General features: G+C 43.4%; 1 protein-coding gene across 1 annotated transcript in view; it reads left to right on the top strand.

Annotated features, from left to right (window-relative positions):
* The window catches only part of LOC140185024 (uncharacterized), a 29,056-nt gene extending 8,354 nt beyond the window's left edge, over positions 1-20,702 (top strand). Inside the window, exons 2-3 of the mRNA XM_072238249.1 lie at positions 11,209-11,399; positions 19,804-20,702. Of these exons, the coding sequence (XP_072094350.1) occupies positions 11,209-11,399; positions 19,804-20,702 (1,090 nt within the window). The remainder of the gene's footprint in view (positions 1-11,208; positions 11,400-19,803) is intronic.
* The last annotated feature ends 2,105 nt before the right edge of the window (positions 20,703-22,807 follow it).

Below are 22,807 nucleotides of genomic sequence, written 5' to 3'. Positions count from 1 at the left end.
ATACAGGCCTTTCCGCCCTCAAAGTTGTGCCGAACATGTCCCTACCTTAGAAATTACTAGGCTTCCCCATAGCCCTCTATTTTTCTAAGCTCCATGTACCATTATATTTTTGATAAAAGAGGTGATTTCACATTTTATCAGAGGGGAATTCGGAAGAGTAGAATAACATTGGAATCAGTTTTAGGTTTGGAAGATCATATTAGGCAAGCACAGTTAAATAAATATGTAATAGCAATATTTTTTGATTTTGAAAATGCAAATGATATTTATTGAAGGACAGACTTTTGATTAATATTTGGAAATGCAATTGAGGGGTCTATTGTACATTTTTTTTCGAATAGTTTTTATTTGGACGTCTTACATAGAAACACAGAAAACCTACCGCACAATACAGGCCCTTCGGCCCACAAAGTTGTGCTGAACAAGTCCCAACCTTAGAAATTACTAGACTTCCCCATAGCCCTCTATTTTTCACAACTCCATGTACCTATCCAAAAGTCTCTTAAAAGACCCTATCGTATCCGCATCCACCACCGTTGCCGGCAGCCCATTCCACGCACTCGCCATTCTCTGCGTAAAAAACTTACCCCCGACATCTCCTCTGTACCTACTCCCCAGCACATTAAACCTGTGCCCTCTTGTGGCAGCAATTTCAGCCCTGGGAAAAAGCCTCTGTCTAGCCACACGATCAATGCCTGACATCATCTTACACACCTCTATCAGGTCACTTCTCATCCTCCGTCGCTCCAAGGAGAAAAGGCCGAGTTCACTTAACCTGTTTTCATGAGGCACGCTCCCCAATGCAGGCAACATCATTGTAAATCTACTCCGCAACCTTTCTATGGTTCCCACATCCCTTCTGTAGTGAGGCGACCAGAACTGAGCACTGTACTCCAAGTGGGGTCTGACCAGTGTCCTATAGAGCTGCAACATTACCTCTCGGCTCCTAAGTTCTGTTGATGAAGGAGAATACACCGTATACCTTCTTAACAGCAGAGTCAACCTGCGCAGCTGCCTTGTGTGTCCTATGGACTCGGACCCCAAGATCCCAATGATCCTCCACACTGCCAAGAGTCTTCCCATTAATACTATATTCTGCCATCATATTTGACCTACCAAAATGAACCACCTCACATTTATCTAGGTTCAACTCCATGTTCCACTTCTCAGCCCAGTTTTACATCCTATGAATGTCCCGCTGTAACCTCTGATAGTCTTGTAAAGGTATGGGTGGGAAAGTACGACATTGAACTCATTTTTATGTTTGGAAGATGATATTAGGAAAGGACAGTTAAATATAGATGATGTAACAGCTGTATTTTTACTATTCAAAAGGCAGATAGTATTTATGGAAGGAAAGACTTCTTATGAAATTGTGGAAATGAGGATGGGGGCGATTATCTAACTTTTTCTGAGTTTTTTTTTAATTGTATGTCTTGTGTCAGGTACGGATGTGCAAGTTATATACAGGTTGTTATGAGATAGAAATTGGGGTCCCACAAGGCAGTATTTAATATTTCATGTTTTACTTAATAATATTTTTTTATGAGATAGGTTTAGAGTGCGGAAATCACTATATGCAGATGATGGAGGTTTATGGATTCGAGGTAGCAATTTCAATTTCACTTTATATAGGATGCACTAGCAATTAATAAGGTGGAAAAGTCGGCAAATAGATGGGATTTAAGTTTTCGGTAGCTACAAGACAATTTATGTGTTTTACAAACAGGATTAATGGACCTCCACTTGATTTCACGTGTATTTGACCTCCACGTGTATTGCTATTGCCCTGCTGATCTAAGGCTGAGTGGAGACGATCGGCGATCGGCAAATTGCAGTGGGTCCAGGTCAATGCAGAGGTAGGAGTTGATTACAGCCATGACCAACTCCTCAAAGCGCTTCTTCACAGTAGATGTGAGCACCATCGGCTGTTTTAACAGAATACATTCTGTGCAGAAACTAGTCCTGTGGTTAAGGCAGCCACCGGAAACGCTGCAGAGAGTTGTGAACAAGTTCAGTGCATCATGCAAACCATGTACACTGTTTACACATCTCTCTGCCTCAATAAAACAGTCCATATTATCAAAGACTCCACACACGTTGAACATTCTGACTTCCTGAGAGATGGACAACTAACTTCACAATCTACCTCACGCAGTGTTGTGATTAATTGGTCTGTATGATTTGTTAATTTAATTAATTGTCCCCCTACATTTCACGAAACCGCACTCCCAGTCTCGAGGTGATGAATTGATCTTTATGGAGGGGATGTGAATCAAAAGTTATCACTGTGCCTTGGTTCACTGAAACCAAATATCCCAATTTATGCTATCCCCTCCCCTCCCCTCCCCTCCCCTCCTCTCCCCTCCCCTCCCCTCCCCTCCACTCCCCTCCTCTCCCCTCCTCCCCTCCCCTCCCCTCCCTCTCTCCCTCTCCCTTTCCCCGCCTATTCAGTAGCACACTAAACGGAAGCAAACAAGCCTCTCGCTGAAACCACAAGCCTTTATCTTCTGAGGAAACATTGAATCTTTCCAACCAACGAGAAATTATACGACATCTGTAATCCACTGAGCGTGTGAAACAGTCATCACGGTGCGGGATGGGGGAGCGGTGGTGGTTTGGACGGGTGGGTGGCGGAGACAGCAAGCTACAGGGAAGGGGGAATTGGGGAGAAAGCGAGAGGCAGCGAAAGGTTGGACATAATGGAATAAGAGACAATAAGGAAAAGATGCAGGGCAGTTACTGTGTAGGGAAGAATGTGTGGAGAAAGAGTGGGAGAGTGTGAAAGAGAACGGATGAGGAAAAGAGAGCAGATAGAGAAATTGGGGAAATGTATGTGTATAGACAGAGAAAGATAAGAGACATATGGGAGACAGAGAGAGAGAAAGAGAAGGAGAAAGGCGGGTGGAGAGAGAGAGGGGACCGTGGAGGAGAATGGAGATCGTGGGAAGGAGATTGGAAGAGCGTAAGGAGAAGTGAGGAAAGAAAGAGAAAGGGGGGGAAAGAAGCGGGGCCCGGACACGGGACAGGGGTCTCAGAGCTGTAGTGGTAGCATGATTGAGAGAGGAGTTGACAAGCAGACCCGAGGTATCCCCAGTAGTGTCCGAGCCGTTAGGGTTTAGGTGAGGGTGTAGAGAGGTCTCGGAGGATTAGGAAGCTCCCAGATATGTTGGCCTATGTCGTGCCCGTGGACGGGCGGAAGGTCTACTGTTCGGGGAGCAATGTCACTCTGTGTATCTGGATGGGTTTTTGTGTCTGTAGGATTGGTTGGCGAGTTATTTAGAAGTCATGACAACATGACTTTATTTGGTGGGGGGAGAGTGTAAGAGGTTTCTTCTTTTATGTTACTGCGTAAGCTAATTAAAATGGCATCTTTGTTATGTTATAACTGAAATGGCTCCTTTGTTATGTTAACTGCTGTGAAAGTCCTACCGCTAGCAGATTGTGTGGATTATGTTACTGATAAGAGGCTGTTACGAACAATTGGGATAGATGTTATTCTTTCTGTATGTTTGTAAGTTATTGTGATGCCTGGGTTCTGGGGCAGAAGGCGCGAGAGAGAGAGTGAGGATGGACAAAGTGCTGTGAGTCGGCTAACGGGGTCGGACCCCGATTAGGAGTCCGAGGTTCAGGGAGTTTGGCGAGGAGAGGAGACGGTGACGGACACTTGTGGAGAATCTGGTCGACAAACGTTGTTGACCCAGGCGGCATTTTGAGGTCGTCCGAGGGGATCGCAGGGTGAAGAAGGAGGGTCCTGAGCGCCAACTGTTTGTGCACAAAGAGACAGAACTTTGATAAGCGTGGCGCCTTTTACTTTCCTTTTTATATTTTATTCTCTATTAATTATATAGTTCCAGTAATATCTATAAACTGTAAATCATTTAATCGTATCTGGTGTATTGTCTGTTATTTGGGCGGGGTGGGGTATATCACACAGCATCCACACAAACTATTACCCAGTTTGGCCGGGCCGAGGGCTGTTTCCCTAGAAGACAGCGAGCTGAGCGACCCTGAGGCAGGCACGGGGGCTACATAATTTTCTCTCTGTTTTCAACATTGTCAACCATTCATTTCTTTTTCCAAAGTCATGACCATACACTTCCCGACAGTGTACTCCATTTACCATTTCCAATCCCAATCTGTCTAGCTCCTTCTGTAGCCTCTCTACTTCCTCAGAACTACTTTTCCCCCCATCTCTGTTCATGTCCTCTGCAGATATTGCAACAAAGCCATTAAATACATCATCCAAGTCACTGCCATATAGCATAAAATAATCGGTCCCATCACAGACCCCTGTGGAACACCACTGGACATCTGCAGCCAGACAGAAAGGTTCCATTTATTCACACGTTCTGCCTCCTGTCAATCAGCCACTGCTTTAGCTGTGTTAAACTCTTTTCTGTAATATCGTGGGTTCGTAGCTCGTTCAGCAGCCTCATTTGTCCCAGCTTTTCAAAGGCCTTAAATTCAAAATACACAATGTCAACTGATTGTCCTTTGTGTATCCCGCTTGTTATTTCTTCAATGAATTTCAACAGATTTGTCAATAAACCATGCTGACTACGGCCCGTTTTATCTTTTGCCCAAAGTACCCTGAAACCTCATCCTTAATAATCGAAACTAACATCTTCCCAAACACTGCAGTCAGACCAGCTGGCCTTTAGTTTCCTTTCCTCTGCCTCCCTCGCGTCTTCAAGAGTGGAGTGACACTGTTAGAAACCATAGAAAGCATAGAGAAACTACAGCACAGAAACAGGCCTTTTGGCCCTTCTTGGCTGTGCCGAACCATTTTCTGCCTGATCCCACTGACATGCACACAGACTTAATCCCTGCATACACCTCCCATCCATGTTTCAGTCCAATTTATTCTTCAATGTTAAAAAAAGAACCCGCATTTACCACATCGTCTGGCAACTCATTCCACACCCCCACCACTCTCTGTGTGAAGAAGCCCCCGCCAATGTTCCCTTTAAACTTTCCCCCTTCACCCTTAACCCATGTCCTCTAGTTTTTTTTTTCTGCCCTTGCCTCAGCGCAAAAAGGCTGCTTGCATTCACTCTATCTATACCCATCATAATTTTATATACCTCTATGGAATAAAGTCCTAACCTATTCAACCTTTCCCTGTAACTGAGTTTCTCAAGTCCCGGCAACATCCCTGTAAACCTTCCCTGCACTCTTTCAACCTTATTTTCTACTTCCTGCAATTTGGTGACCAAAACTGAGCACAATACTCCAGATTCGGCCTCACCAATGCCTTATACAACCTCATCATAACATTCCAGCTCGTATACTCAGTACTTTGATTAACAAAGGCCAATTTAGCAAAAGCTCTCTTTACGACCCTATCTACCTGCGACGCCACTTTTAGGGAATTTTGTATCTGTATTCCCAGATCCCTCTGTTCCACTGCACTCCTCAGTGCCTTACCATTAACCCTGTATGTTCTACCTTGGTTTGTCCTTCCAACGTGCAATACCTCACAATTGTCTGTATTAAACTCCAGCTGCCACCTTTCAGCACACTTTTCCAGCTGGTCCAAATCCCTCCGCAAGCTTTGAAAACCTTCCTCACTGTCCACTACACCTCCAATCTTTGTATCATCAGCAAATTTACTGATCCAATTTACCACGTTATCATCCAAATCATTGATATAGATGGCAAATAACAATGGACCCAGCACTGATCCCTATTGCACACCACTAGTCACAGACTTCCACTCTGAGAAGCAATCCTCTACTACCACTCTTTGGCTTGATCCATTGAGCCAATGTCCAATCCAATTTACAACCTCTCCATGTATACCTAGCGACTGAATTTTCCTAAACAACCTCACATGCAGGACCTTGTCAAAGGCCTTAATGAAGTCCATGTAGACAACATCCACTGCCTTCCCTTCATCCACTTTCCTGGTAACCTCCTCGAAAAACTCCAATAGTTTGGTCAAACATGACCTACCACGCACAAAGCCATGTTGACTCTCCCTAATAAGTCCAAGTGCTTGTAGATTCTATCTTTTAGTACCCTTCCAATAACTTATCTACTACCGACGTTAGACTTACCGGGCTATGATTTCCCGGATTACTTTTTGATCCTTTTTTAAACAACGGAACAACATGAGTCACTCTCCAATCCTCCGGTACCTCACCTGTAGACACCGACATTTTAAATATATCTGCCAGGGCCCCTGCAATTTCAATACTAGTCTCCTTCAGTGTCCGAGGGAATACCCTGTCAGGTCCTGGGGATTTATCAACTTTAGTTTGCCTCAAGATAGCAAGCACCTCACCTTTTCAATCTGTACAGTTTCCATGATCTCACTACTTGTTTCCCTTAATTCCATAGACTTTATGCCAGCTTCCCTAGTAAACATAGACGCAAAAAAAAAACATTTACGATCGCGCCCATTTCTTTTGGTTCCACACATAGCCGACCACTCTGATCTTCAACAGGTGCAATTTTATCCATTACAATCCTTTTACCCTTAATATAATTGTAAAAGCTCTTTGGATTATACTTGACTTTGACTGCCAAGGCAACCTCTCGTCATCTTTTAGCCCTCCTGATATCCTTCTTAAGTATTTTCTTGCACTCTTTATACTCCACAAGCACCTTATTTACACCGTGTTTCCTATACATGTCTTACAACTCTCTCTTCTTCTTTATCAGAGTTGCAATATCCCTTGAGAACCAAGGTTCCTTGTTCCTATTCACTTTGCCTTTAATCCCGACAGGAGCTTACAAGCTCTGCACTCTCAAAATTTCTCCTCTGAAGGCTTCCCACTTACCGATCGCATCCTTGCCAAAGAACAACCTGTCCCAACCACGCTTTTTAGATCCTTTCTCATTTCTTCAAATTTGGCCTTCTTCCAGTTTAGAACCTCAATCCTAGGACCAGATCTATCTTTATCCATGATCAAGTTGAAACTAATCGTGTTATGATCACTGGAACCAAAGTGCTCCCCTGCACACACTTCCGTCATTTGTCCTAACTCGTTTCCTAATAGGAGATCTAATATTGCATCCCCCCTAGTTGGTACCTCTATATATTGATTTAGAAAACTTTCCTGAACACATTTTACAAACTCTAACCCATCTGGACCCCTAGCAGTATGGGAGTCCCAATGAATATATGGAAAATTAAAATCCCCTACCACCACACTTTATGTTTCCTGCAGTTGCCTGCTATCTCTCTGCAGATTTGCTCCTGCAATTCTTGCTGACTATTGGGTGGTCTATAATACAACCCCACTAATGTGGCCATACATTTCCTGTTTCTCAGCTCCACCCATAAGGACTCAGTAGACAAGCCATCTAATCTGTCCTGCCTGAGCACTGCTGCAACATTTTCCCTGACAAGCAATGCAACCACCCTCGCTCCCCCCCCCCCACCTTTCATTCCTCTGCCTCCATCACATCTGAAACATCGGAACCCTGGAATATTAACCTGCCAGTCCTGCCCCTCCTGTAGCCAAGTTTCACTAATTGCTATAACGTCATAATTTCACGTGTCAATCCACGCCCACAACTCGTCTGCCTACCCCGCAAACTCCTAGCATTGAAATATATACACCCCAGAAGATTTTTACCACCACTCACAACCTTTCTATTCGCGGCTTTGCTTGACTTCTAACATCACTTATTTTCACCCCAGCTCCACTGTCAGCTCTGGCAGTCTCGTTCCTATCCCCCTGCAAATGTAGTTTAAAGCCTCCCCAATAGCACTAATAAACCTCCCTGAAAGGATATTGGTCCCCCTGTAGTTCAAGTGTAACCCGTACTCTCCTTTCTCCGGAATTCTGCTTCCATAGCACACTGTTCCTTATTCTTCACCTATTCCTTATTCTTCCTTATCTCTCATCATCTCCCCACTCTGTCTTCTCCCTTTTCCATCCCCAGTCACCCTTCTCTCTCTGTCCCTCTCTCCCTACACTTCCTCCCCTCTTTTACTACCCCGTCTCTTCTTTCTCGCACCGCACCCTCTCTTCTCTTCCTCACATACCCACTCTCCATTTCTCTCCCGGACCCACACCCTATTCTCTCTTCTACTACCCTCTCTCCCTAATCTCTCTCCTAGGCCCCAATCTCCCATCTTTCTTCTCCCCACTCTCACCTCGTTCTCTGCCACTCCCCACTAACCTTTCTCTCTCCCACTCCCCATTCTCACTTCTCACTTTCCCAAACCCCACTATTCCCACTCACTGACGCACTCCGTACATTTCCTTCTCTCCCATACACACTCCCCCACCTTCACTCCCCACTCTCTCTCACTTCTCACTCTCCCTTCTTTCTCTCAAACCGCAAAAGATTCCTTCTCTCTCATACCCTCCCGACTCTACCTTCTCTCTCTCCCACTCCCTACCCTCACTGTGCTCTCTTCCGCTCCATCTTCTACTTTCTCTCTCTGCAACTGGTCCCTCTCTCTCACACTCTCCACCCCTTCCCTCTCTCACATTACCCGCTCCCCCTTCTTTCTCTATCATTCCACACCGCCCTTTCTCTGTGTTTCCAACTCCCCACGCTGCCCTCCCTCTCTCCCACTGCCCACCGCCCTCACTATCTCTCTCTTTCCTTCTCCTCACACTTCATTCTCTCTCTCCGTTCACTGTACCCATTCCTCACTTTCCCACTCTCCACTCTCCTTACTCTCTGTCTCCCACTGCCCGCACTCGCTTTTCTTTCTCACATGCACACTCTCTGATTTCTCTTACTTTTCCCACTCTCCCTCATTTTTTCTAGTCCTCGTTCATCTCCCATCTCTTATTCACGCTCTCTCCTCTTCCTTTCTCCCCACTCTCCCTTCCCTTTCTCTCACTCTATCCTTTTTCTCTCTCCCAGTCCACACTCTTCCTTCGGTCTTCTATTACCCACTCCCATCTGCCTCCCCTACTTTCCCTTCTGTGTCTCACACACGCCTCTCCCATCTCTCTCTACCAAACTCCATTCGTGCTTCTCCCAACAGTGCTTTCTCTTTCCCAAACAACAATATAAATTCCCTTTCCCCCACTCCACACTCTCCTTTATCTCTTTCTCTCCCCTCTCTCTTAATTAACTCTTTCCCAGCCTCAATACTTCCACTCGTTGTTTTAGACTTGGGATTGTGTTTTTCATTTTTTATTGTACTTTTCACTTGCTGTGATCTTACAAACTATCCTGCAGCATCCTTGGAAAGTTCCTACTCCCCACTGATCGAATCTTGTCATCTTGCTGATCTCGATGCTGAAGAGGGGTCTTGGTCCGACAAGTCCACTCGTATTATTTTCCATAGATGTTGCCTGACCTGCTGAGTTCCTCCAGCATTTTGTGTGCGTTATTCTCCGTTACACCTCCTCCTCTCTGCCCATTTCTATTCCCATTTCCTGCACCTCTCTCCTTTCCTGCATTCTTACCCATCCCTCCCACGCGCTGTCACTCCCTCTGTACATCCCGACTGTTCATTGCAATCTCTCTCCCCCTTTATCTCTATCTCTCTCATACACACACACAATCCTCTCCCCTCTATAAGTCTCGCAATCACTCGCACACTCTCCTCTGCCCCAGCCCTCTCCATCTCTACCACCTCCACTCTAGTCCACCTTTCCTTTCTCTGTCTCTCCTTCCCTCCCTCTCTATCCCATCCCTGTTCCAATCTCCTCCCCTCCTTCTCTCGTTTGCCAAAGTTTCTCTTAAAATTGTTCTCAGTCACTGCCTCCCCACCCTCTATCGCTGCTCACTTTCTTTCCCTCCACCTTCCCTCCTCCTTCCCTAGGTGCCTCTCATCACCCTCTGTCACTGCACCCACTCGCCCTTCGTCCGCCTCGCACATCTACTCTCACAGTCTTCAACCTACTTACCCGCACTCTCCCGCTCTTCCCCCTATATTCTACCCCTTGTACCTTAACATCCCTCTCCTTTACTCCCTTTCTCTCCTCAACACTGTCACATCTGTCCTTCGGCCACCGAGAGAGGGGAAAGATTTGGGGAAAGAGGAAAGAGTTGGACCGAGGGTAGACAGAGACGGACTGGGGGAAATAGTTGGGCCGAGGGTAGACGGAGATGGAGAGGGGGAAGAGTTGGACCGAGGGTAGACGGAGATGGAGAGGAGAAAGAGTTGGACCGAGGGTAGACGGAGGTGGAGAGGGGGAAGTGCACTGGCAGAGTCAGTAATTAATTGTATCTCAGCATTTGCCTCGTTATCCTCAGAATGCATATCTGTCCTTCCACCCTGTGTCTCTCCTGCCGATTGTCCTCCTCCTTTCTTCCATCTGCCTTTACAGTACAATGAGAGAGAGAGAGAGAGTCACGCGGGGGGGGGGGGAGGAGAGGGGGGGAAGGAATAATGAGAGGGAGAAGGTGAGAGTGAATTTCCTCTCCAGTCTGGTTCCACTCAGCCCTGTTTCTCCAGTTTCCCCACTACCTCCTACTTCTCAACTTCCCCCCAGCTCTTTACCCATTCTATCTCTCCTCCTTCTACACTCTTATCTCTCCCCACATCTTGTCAACCCTTAGTCTCCCTCCTCCCTCTCCCACTCCCCAACTCCCTCAACTGTGTTTCTCCCTCTTCCCAATGCCGTCTCCCTCCCTCTCCGCTGAGGGTTTGACAGTAAATCACAGTCACTGGAAGTTGACTAGATCCATATCCTGGATAAAGCTTTTTGGCTGGATGAGGAGGGCGCGGGAAAAAGTATGTTTCATCTGAGTGATGCAGGATTCAGGAAAGTAGGGAGTAAGCAGAGGGTGAGGGGTTAGTGTGAGAGTGGTGTAAGGCGGAGGGAGTAGGGAGTAATGGAGGAGAGTGATGGGGAGAGGTAGTGGTGCTTGGGATGAGAGAGGAGAAGCGGAGAGAGACTAGAGAGAGGAAGTGAGAGTGAGAAAAGTGAGAGAGAAGGACGAGATTCGGAGAAAGCTCATAAACAGACCCTTCAGTCCATCTGGACATTTCCAGCCATATTCACAGAGCCAGTGGTATTTGCACACGGTTGGAATTTACTCCTATAAACCCTGTCCATCCGCGTGTCGGGTAGGAGCTGGAGAGATTTGTGACCTGGTATCAAGTCAACAACACTCCCCACCCCTCCATTTCACCAATACAATAGAGCTGGTGACTGACAACAGGAAATCAGCTGGGACGATGCACACATTCCTGTTTACATCAACGGTAGAGGACGAGAGGGTGGACAGCTCCAACTTTTTGAGAGTGAACACCACTAACAGCCTCTCCTTGTTCAGCCACAAGGACACCATCGTTAACAAAACTCAGCGGCGTCTCTGCTTCTTCGAGACACTGAAGAGAATCAGCAGCTCCGGGACGACCATCGTCTGTTTTTACAGAATACATCCTGTGCGGAAACTAGTCGTGTGGTTAAGGCAACAGCACTGCCAAGCACCGGAAACGCTGCAGAGAGTTGTGAACAAGTTCAGTACATCATGCAAACCATGTACACTGTTTACACATCTCTCTGCCTCAATAAAACAGTGCATATTGTCAAAGTCCCCACACACGTCCAACATTCTGACGTCCTGAGAGATGCACAACTAACTTCACAATCTATCTAATGCAGTGTTGTGATTAATTGGTCTGTATGATTTGTTAATTTAATTAATTGTCCCCCTACTTTTCACGAAACCTCACTCCCAGTCTCGAGGTGATGAATTGATGTTTATGGACGAGATGCGAATCAAAATTTATCACTCTGCCTTGATTCACTAAAAGCAAATGTCCCAATTTACACTCACCTCTCCTCTCTCTCTCTCCTCATTCTCTCTGCCTGTCACTTTCTCTCTGTCTCTCTCTCTTCTCTCTCCCTCTCTCTCTTCTCTCTCTCTTTCCCGTCTCTTTACCCTTCTCTTCCCCCTCTCCTTCCCCCCTCTCTTTCCACCTCCCCTACCCTGTCTCTTCCCCCTCTTCTCCACACCCCTCCGCCACCTGTTCTGTCGCACACTAAACGGAAACAAACAGGCCTCTCCCTCAAACCACAAGCCTTTATCTTCTGAGGGAACTTTGACGTGGTCGGCGTCTTCTCTCTTCATCTCCCGCCGAACAAAAGGCCCAGATCGCCATGGTGTCAGGCACACGGCACGAAAACACCCCCCAGTCTTTGGACGTCTCATGTAAGCACCCGTTACCTCTAATCATAACCCAAACACTGCATCTACAAAGAGACCATTACATTCTCCGTGAAACCTGTCCCACGGCGTGACAGTAATTTATAGCTGATCAGTCCTATTTACGCTTACACTCTAAATAGGGACAGTTTAATTTGACTGAGACCGCGTTTCACTTTCAATTGCTCTACGGCAGTTTGTTGACAACCGCTGCGGGAACGAAACGCTACCAACAGAACAGTTGTTATGGGTTAGAATGATTATGTCGTTCGTCCTATCAGCCAATTTCAACAACCCTAGTTAGTATCTTTTATCATTTAGTAAATAACAAACAACAGCTCGCTTGTTTGTTGCAAATGTTTAGTTTCTGGGCCAACACGTATGTCTTTGGACTATTGTAGGCAACGTTCAGAGAAGAGCTGAAGAGTGGATGAAATATATATTTACATTCAGTCGTCTGTTGTGTAGATAACGCGCAACTGCTATTGAATGTTGGCAGAAACCGGAAAAAATGTTGGAAAATATTAGTGTGTTTGTCAGGTCTGCCATTTGTTCATTATTCAAATATTCTTGCGTTTATAGAGACTGACATAAACACTCGCCCAACGCGTCCTTTTCACCGAGAGACCTATCGACGCTCATGCAATGTCTGCTTCCAGTTCCCCCTATGTAATTGTCCAAATGTATGTTAGTCATTTAAAATTTTGCTTATCTCGACCTGTTCTGTCAGTTCGTTTCATACATTCGCCAACTTTTCTGTGAAAATCCTTTCCTTGTTGACATGTTAAATCGTAGTTTTCACATATTTCCGGGCATCACTCCGGAGAAACATTGTATCATTTCTTAATGCATGTATGCATTTCTAAATGACAATAAAAGAGGACTGAGTGTTCTCATAATCTAATCTAATTTCCGTGTCTTGTAAAATTTGTGAAAAAAGAGAAAACAAACAGTGAACAATGGGTGAAACTAATGCAATAGGCATGAAATGGCACAAAATGTGACTGGTGAGAATGGAGATGGACTAGTGTGTCAGCGGCAGAAACCAGAGTGCATTTCTATGCTGGAAAACTCTGTTTTTAATCTGTCCATTTATTTCAGTAGTTTCAAGAAACCAACTTCTTACATTAATCACAGATGACCGTGTGGATGTGATGATGTCCTTCGAGTAATACAACTATATCGATCTTTTGCTAAGTTATTTCTCATCCATATTGGCCACTATCGTGGGACCAAACCAAAGATCCGTGAAAATAATGAGCTGTGAACGTTCCCCTTCCAGGAAAAAGATTCTCGCATTTAAAAGCCAAACTACATGCCTTTCAATAACTGCAAACATTCTCAACATTTTGCGCCTACTGTTAATTGTTTGAGGGTAACAGCTCACGTTTTAAAAAATACGGAAATATAGAATAATTTCATTTGAAATGTGCAACCTCTGTGTCAGAAAGAATGTACAACATCGAGGGCCATGGCCCCGGTGCAGGCCGGTGGAAGTAGGCAGTATAGATGGTTTCGGTACGGACTTCATTGGTCATCGACCTGCACCGGGGGCAGATCCCTCACTGTTATATTAAAATGGTCGTTGTGACGCCTCTAGTGTGGTAATGTAGTCGCTGGTCCTTGTCGCTGTCACTTTCACCATCAAACTGGCTAGCAGTTTTGGGAAAAGGACAGATGAATGTGTAACTCGCTCCCAGCCAGTACATAGCCTCTCTAGCAGCCTCCTCGCTAACGACACACGGAAGCTGAACTCTTTTCGGACTCTAGCTGAACTACAGAGGACGGGGAGGAGGTCTGACCCTTGCACACAGAGCATGCAGGCCCTTCGGTGTGGGGACACGCTCTGGTGCTCGTGAAACAGATCCTCAGCGCTGAGTAAATAGCCCCATTGCTATGTGGGCAGTAACACGACTGATATCCATTGTATTCCTAGTGTTTGTTCAGAGCACTGTCTCTAATGTGACTACATAGGTGTCTTAGTCTTTGATGGAAATCTAACTGAACACCTTGTTCACGAAGTGGTAAAAGCTTATCCAAGTAGAGCTGCGAAATTGAGTTGCCGACAAAACGGGACGAAGATTTCCGACAAGCATCATTTATCTGGTGCCGGGTAATTCGCAGATGGAACAATATCGATGAGAAAAAAGAATCACTGCTTCTCCCGTTTCCAAACTGAAAACATTAATTTGGGATGCGTGATTGTGAGGGGAAGCATTGCTTTGTCCGCCGGAGCAGCATTTCTAATGTCATCTCATCTCAGTAAGTCTGCTAATCATTTAGATTGACCATAGTCCGGAATACATTAGTCAACAAGAATAACAGATAATGATAACCAAAAAAAATCATAATTTAACTTTTGGAGGTTAGTTGAGAGGTTTGCCATCATCCTGGAATTAAAAACAGGGGATAAAATATGTTCGGCTGAATTAGCTGAACATAGAAGAATGTTAAAGATGTTTTATTGTGGAGGATAAGTGGCCAATGGAAGAACACAGTGTTCAGTGTCGACCATCGGCCATTTCCAATACTCATGTAACATCTCCGATCTTACTAACGACCACAAAAAAAAAATAATTTAAAAAATCGCAAAGTAGGTTTTACGGGGAGCTCGGGTGCTGTGTGTCTGAATTATGAGTAAGATGCAACCAATACCTTGTTTAAGTTTGACCAAAGCTATGACCAGGTAATTCGATTGTGTTTATTATGGTTGATTGTAAAAGTGGTGTTACTGTCAGAAATTGGAAGTTGTTGTGATGTGAGAAGATGCTGTTTGTTTTACGGGATTAAACAATGGATGGTGAGTGAAATAAAAATCTCTCCGCTCCCCACCATGACGCTGTCTGAATTTACCGAATATTCATACTGATTCCCTTGATCTACTCTGCGTCTCTGACAATTCGCAGTGAGCCGAAGGATCTGATCGGTTCCGTGTGATTTCTGCGCAGTTGCCCTACATATAAAAAGTTATTCACAGATGTGTCTCGACAGCGGATGTGGGCGTCACCTCCCGGTGGGACGCGAAATACAAGATTTTCAGAACGTGTGGTATCACGGACACTTTCCTCAGCAGCAAAAAAAAAACGTAAATTTTCCAAATTGATTCCGAACACCCATTTTAATATCCTGCTTTTATCTGTTTTGTTTTTGAAAGATATCAGAGTGGAATCAAGTTTAGAGTAATTTATGAAATTTAAAAAAAATACAGAGTGGAAAGTAAAAAGAGCTCGCATTCTGTGGCTGGAATCTCATCGTCTGTGCATCTCTGAAACTCTAAACAGACTTGCATAACTAACGTCAGCAATTACATTTTATGAATTCTATTATTTTATTATAACTAGGTGTCTGGGTAGTAATTCAGCATACTTAAACACATTAACAAGAATCTTGTCTGCTAATTAGCATTTTAGAAGACAAACACAATCCTTACATAAAGCAATTTTCTATATCAACTCGAAATTCAAAATCAGTGTACTAGAAATCTTGTGCAACATATTTTAACATTCTATAGAAACGCAGTGTGGAAAGGCTTCTTTTCAGATTGCTCCCGAATTATACCGATCTGTCTCACAAAATACCACATCTAAATTCCCTATTTATACGAACACTAATCATTAATTTCTCCAATGGTCAATTCTCTCTGAATTGGGTAAACTCGTATCCGAGTTTGAAACTAAAACTCTAGATTTAAAAGTAATGCCGGAAAGACAACACAAATGCTCCTATTTTCCTTCATTCAGAAATTTAGGAAACAACTGAAAAAAAAAACCTTAGAATAATCATTACAGCACAGCAGCGGATCACTCCTACATACACATCCATTCTGCTGCCATCTATTTGCATGTAGAGAGTTTTACAACTGCTCCCAGCGGCTGTTCCATGCACCCACCACTCTGTATAAACTACTTTCTTCTGACGCTCAACCTTATACCTACTTCCAATCACGTTAAAATAAACCCCTCTTATAATGAACATTTCTGCAATGGGAAAAGTATCTGGGTACACGTCTATCCACGCCTGCCGTCATCTTGAATAATTCTAGCAATTCAGACCTCATACTCCTTTGCTCCAAAAGAAATGTTCCATCTCGGATAACTTACCTTCAAAGGGCATACACTCAAGTCTAGAAATCACCTTAGTAAATACTCTCTGCACCCTCATTAAAGCTCTCGAATCCTTCCTTTAATAAAGTTCTAACAACGTAGTAATGATATCGTCAATGTTTTGTTGTTTGCCCCATTTTCCCATCCTAACTAAACTAAACTCGGCCCGAAACGTCGACTGTACCTCTTCCTATAGATGCTTCCTGGCCTGCTGCGTTCACCAGCAACGTTTATGTGTGTTGCTTCAAATTCCAGCATCTGCAGATTTCCTCATGTTTGCATGGAAGTTTAGTTAGAAAGATTCAGTCCCTCCGTATACATGGAGAGGTGGTAAATTGGATTGGACATTGGCTCAATGGAAGAAGCTAGAGAGTGGTAGTGGAGGATTGCTTCTCTGAGTGGAGGCCTGTGACTAGTGGTGTACAACAGGGATCAGTGCTGGGTCCATTGTTATTTGTCATCTATATCAATGATTTGGATGATAACGTGGTAAGTTGGATCAGCAAATCTGCTGATGATACAAAGATAGGAGGTTTAGTGGACAGTGGAAAAGGTGTTCAAAGCTTGCAGAGGGATTTGGAACAGCTGAAAAATGGCAAATGGAGTTTAATACAGACTACCGTGATGTATTGCACTTTGGAAGAACAAACCAAGGTAGAACATACAAGGTAAATGATCGGGCACTGAGGAGTGCAGTAGAACAGAGAGATCTGGGAATACATATACAAAACACCCTAAAAGTGGCGTCACAGGTAGATAGGGTCGTAAGGAGAGCTTTTGGTATATTGGCCTTTATAAAACAAAGTATTAAGTATAAGAATTGCAATGTTATGGTTGTATAAGGCATTGGTGAGGCCGAATTTGGAATATTATGTGCAGTTTTGGTCACCAAATTACAAGAAGCATATTAATAAGGTTGAAGGAGTGCAGAGAAGGATTGCAAGGATGTTGCCGGGACTTGACAAACTGAGTTACAGAAAAAGGTTGAATAGGTTCGGACTTTATTCCCTGGAGCGTAGAAGAATGAGGGGATATCTGATAGAGGTATATAAAATTATGATGGGTATAGATAGAGTGAATGCAAGCAGGCGTTTTCCAATGAGGCTAGGGGAGAAAAAAGAAACACTGGAAATGGGTTAAGGGTGAAGGGGGAAAAGTTTAAAGGGAATATTGGAGGTGGCTTCTTCACACAGAGAGTGGTGGGAGTGTGGAATGAGCTGACAGATGAAGTGGTAAATGCGGGCTCACTTTTAACATTTCAGGAAAACCTGGACAGGTACATGGATGAGAGGTGCATGGAGGGTGACGGTCCAGGTGCAGGTCAGTGGGACTAGGCAGAAAAATGGTTCGGCAACAACCAAGAAGGGCCAAAGGGTCTATTTCTGTGCTGTAATGTCCTACGGCTATGTTTTTCTATAACATGGGACTGGAAACTACAAAAATTGTCCGAAATGATGTATTACAGATATAATGAAGCCATGGGACTTCCCACACACAGGGCAGCGTGAGGTATAGGTTATTGTTATTTTATGTCGCCTATAACAACTCATGCGAATTAAATACAACGATTCTTAAATTCAGTAAGAAAAATATGGAGACTGCATCACCTATGGATAAATTACAGCTCTCATGTCTTCACATAATGGACACACAGAGCCGTGTCAAATTCGCAACATAATAAAAGAAAAAAAATTAGTGCCCAATATATGAAAATAACGCATCTGCAAGAAATAACACAAAATGTCAGTGCAGAGAGAGGAAATGAATCGATAAGTTAGTGGGAGAAATACGAGTCCTTCATGATAAACAGTGCAGTTCTATTGAAAAAAAAATGGTATTGAGTGTATCTATTTTTACAGATAGTTTTGTGAAACACGCTCCTTACATTAATCACAAATGAGCCAGCTGTGCCCGTATGTTTAGATGTGGATGTGGACTTCGAGATGCATAACTAATCTAATCGTTTACTAAATTATTTCTCCGTGAGATTGATCACTGTTGTGGCACCAAACCAGTTGGAAAGCAAGCAGGAGGTGTGAATGTTCCCCTTACAAGAAAAGATTATTGAATTGGATAATCAAACTAAATGTCCTTCCTTAACCTCAGAATCTTAATGCCCTTCGCCTATTGTTACTGCTGATGATTATTTGAGGGTGATAGCCCACGTTGTAAACATATTGAGACGAAGGATTATTTTATGTGAAAGGCACAAACTCTGTGCCATAGAGAAAGAAAGTACAACGTTCTTGTTTAAAAGAGTGAATCAACAAAATTAAACATAATTGTTATTTTGTGATACTTTCGAGGGAGAGATTTTCATTGCACGATGACGCAATTCATATAAATGGTTTACCTGAAGTGTTTGTTCAGTGGACTGTCTCTGATGTGACTAACCACGTGGTATGATTAATTGCCAGAGGGCACTTTCCTCTCCTGTATAAGAGTTTGCAAAACAAACCACAGCAGATATTCGCAGTTGGACTACTTTCAACTGATAACAAATTCAGACAGAAAATGGGCTATCCAGCAATTTACTACGTCGCGAGTATTTACTATCCTGTACTAGCAGCGATTGGTATCCCTAGTAAGTAACTGAAATTGACTGCTACTGCATGAATGTGATTTGTTGTTTGAACACTTCTTACAGATGGTGCTTCATTTGATGAATGTGGTAAGCCTGGTCGGATTTAAGTACATATCTTATTGTATGCGTTTATTTTTCTCTGGAATTGTTACTCGTTTCCCACGTCCGATCATTTTGTCTGTATATTATTCTGTTCTAGCATTTTACCTCTCTCGACCTTCCAGCTTTACCATCACGTCTTGTTCTAAATCTGACTCCTCATCAATGTAGAAATTTTAAAGTTTACGAAAATGAAATCAAAATCTTTAGCATCGCTGCAGCAGCTCTCTCCACGGGCTCCCCGGTTTTTCGGGAATACCCAGTTTGTTCCCCTCTCCGTCTTAATACAACAGAAGTTTTCTTTTCTCTATTTATTTGTCTAATTGTCTCTCTAATTGTCACAATAGCTTTGAAAGCTCTTCACTTTTAGAGTGTCCTCCTTTCCTGGCTGGTTTTAATTTAGATAAGATTAGATGTATTTTATTTTATTTCTTACATCCACCTCATAACATGAAGGAGTAAAAACCTTTATGTTGCGCCTCCGTCGCAATGTACAAGATCCAAGTTCATTTGCCACCTCTACATGGAAACGTGCATGTGGATGCCGTTCATCCAATCCAAAATATTATCTCCGAGGAAAGAGTCTCACTGATTCAATTTTATTCCCGCAATATATTAAAAACATGCAGCATTCTCAGCTACAATGATGGGTCTGTCCTGAGAGCGGGTCGGTAAGACGCCCACTGGAAACCCTGCTTTCAGCTGTAAAGTTGCGGATCGACTGTTACTCGGGCCGTCGTTACCATCCGATCGAAGGACAGTGACTGAGCCCATACGAATAATACCTCCAGTCTCCGAATCGAAGCCTGCCTGACCCCGCAAAGGGATCAGACGTTCACTCAATCCGATTCAGCACATTTCTATGCTTGTATATCAAGTAAAAATGATCCGGGTTTCTGCGCATGAAACTAACTTTCCTTTGCTCCGTTGCAGTTAATTTAGTGGCGATTGTGATCCTGTGTCTGGGAAACTGCGGACTCTCTAAATGCATCTGCCGTTACCTGGTGGGAATGGCAGCAGCTGATTTACTGGGTGTCATTATTGCTGTTATAATCTCTGAGATTAATAATATTTATGGTTATGCCTTTCCGTTGCTCATCACACCGGTTTGCGCCGTGACGCATGTCCTGAGGATCACAACCATGGACTGTTCTGTTTGGCTCACGGTGGCTTTCACGTTCGATCGCTGTATTGCAATCTGCAGTCAAGAGCTGCGGGAACGATACTGCACCGAGAGGACCGCGACTATTGTGATTGTAATTGTGGTTTTAGGAAGTTGTGCGAAGTGTGTTCCATTCTACTTTGCGGTAGAACCTTACATTATCATTGATAACGTACCTTGGCGATGCATTTTGAAAGCGGAATACATTTATTTACCAATATGGAAAGCATTCCAATTGTTTCACATCATCACTACACCTTCGTTGGCGATCGGCTTGATTCTGCTTTTCAATGCTTTAACAGTCAGTCATATTATCGCGGCAAACAGAGTTCGCCGGGGGCTCAGGAACAGTAGCGAGAAAAAGAATGATCCGGAGTTAGAGAACCGGAAAAAGTCAATAATATTGTTGTTCGCTCTCTCCGCCAATTTCATATTGTTGTGGATCCCCTATATTGCATACACTATGAACTGGCAAGTTCAGAATTACTTTTACACAGACAGATATTTGAATACCCCGACATATATCCTGCAACAGTTTGGGTTCATGTTGCAGTTTCTTTGTACCTGCACCAACACGTGTATCTACACTCTGTCACAGAGAAAATTCAGGGAGGAGCTGAAGGGTGGAGTCAAATATCTGGTTACGTTAAATCGTCGACTTTGTAGGTAAAACACAAATCGAATTGTAAGCGTTGACGGGAGTTGAAATACATTTCTATATTATTGATTTGTTTGGTAAATGTGCCTATATTCCTGCAGCCAGGTGATTGAACGTTAGCAGTCTACCGGTTTCAGTACAGTCAGTCAGTATGTGGGGCAGGAAACAACACAATGGCGCAGATGCGTTCGCTACATCAGCAGAAATTGTATTAACAACCTGGAGTAATATCGGAATCTTGGCCAACAAACTATGTGAAGCTATTATTATTTTTCTTACTTTGGTAGAATTCTATTCTAATTCATTGGATCATTCCAGCGATTTCTGTGGAAATTGGAGAATTATGCTTGAAATGTGGAAAACTTGTGTCAGTTAGAGTGAGCTCATTAATCTACAATTTCCATTGTACCTGTGCAAAATACCTGGCAGCTGCCTTTTCATTCAGAAAGCACGTGCCTCTTCCAAAGCCGGTCTAAAACTGCACGACATCCCAGTGAGCTCCATAAATGGAGATGTGTAACAGTCTTACTGAGGGGGAATGGTATCAGAAATATAGCTGTGGATTTTCTTTTTGTGTTAATTTTCGTCGTCATTAAAAAACCCACTCTGCAGAAGCATTTGGATCTAATACATTGTGTCTACTAATGTTATGGATTTGAAATTTCACAAATTGCGATGACCTTGGAAGAGGACGCGACCAATGCTTCACACGGCATGTGTGCTGAATGCTCTAACAGTAAACGAGAGATCAAAAACAAATGACAGCATCAAGCAGCAGCCTCAGTGCGTCTTGACGGATCTTTACTGGTTCCATTACACTTTCTGTTCCGTCTACATGATGTCCCCATACTACACACAATCTACACGGTGACACAGAGGAAAATCAGGGAGGAGCTGAGAAATGTCAAACACCTGGTGACATTATGTGGTCAGTTCAGTGGATAGCACACAAATCTAATTGTAAGTTGTTTTGGTAGATCAAATACATTTCTTTATAATTCATATCTTCAGTAAATAAGTCACATATTCAAGAAGTCTGGTGAACGAACCAGTAGCTGGGATTCGGAATCATAATCTGAATTAAGTTTAATAACATTGACAAATATTGTGAAATATGTTGCTTACCACAAGACCATAAGACCATGAACTATAGGTGTAAGAGTAGGCCATTCGGCCCATCCAGTCTTCTCCACCATTCAATCAAGGGCTGATCCAATTCTTTCAGTCATCACCACTCCCCTGCCTTCACCCCATACCCTAACCAGCACCATGCTTTCAATAAATAATAATAAAACTATAATTTTCAATGAAAAGTACATACAAAGGACCAGCAAAAATTCTCGAAGCAGTTAAAAGTGAAGTAAGATACTGAGATAGTGTTGAGGGATTTACTGTCCCTTTAGAAATATGATGGCGTAGCTAAGTAATATTTCCCTTTCGGGAGCTGGAGAAGCAGTGTTATTTTCTCACTGACGTTGGTTTTGCTACGGATTACTCGGCACCGCGATAAAAGATGCACCTCGAAAATCTTTGCCCATTCCCACGGCAACTCAATTTCACAACTCCACCTGAATAACTTCTTCCTCCAAGTAAACGAGGTGTTCATTTAGATTTCCATTAAAGACTAAGACGCCTATTGAGTCACATCAAGATGGTCCACTGAACAAACACTTCAGGTAAATAATTGATATCAGTTTTATCATGGTGCAATGAAAATCGCTCTTCAGAAAGCATATTTCCACATATGAAATAACAAATGTGGTTAATGTCGTTCACTTACACTGTAAAATGTGAATAGTGTCATAAACTCATGAAAGTACAGCTCAAAAATGGAACCTTCGGTTTATCTAGTCCATGTCGAAGACATTTAAAATACCTGCTCCCATCGACCTCCACTGGGACTATTACTCCGCCATTACAAACATTCTTTCAGACACCGAGTTTACCAGTTTCAAGTGAGACAGTTCTATGTTTCAATGTTTTTATTGATTTCTTACATAAAAGAAGAACATAGAGTACAGAATACAGTTTATTATAATCACACTTATAGTCTCGAAACCCCATATTCATGTAATTTAAATTGTAATATTGAAAAATAATATTTTTATTATTCAAAA

The sequence above is a fragment of the Mobula birostris genome, chromosome 20, assembly GCF_030028105.1.
Source record: "Mobula birostris isolate sMobBir1 chromosome 20, sMobBir1.hap1, whole genome shotgun sequence".
NCBI lineage: Eukaryota > Metazoa > Chordata > Chondrichthyes > Myliobatiformes > Myliobatidae > Mobula > Mobula birostris.
Note: the sequence above shows the minus strand (reverse complement) of the source record. Positions and strands in the feature narration are given on the sequence as shown.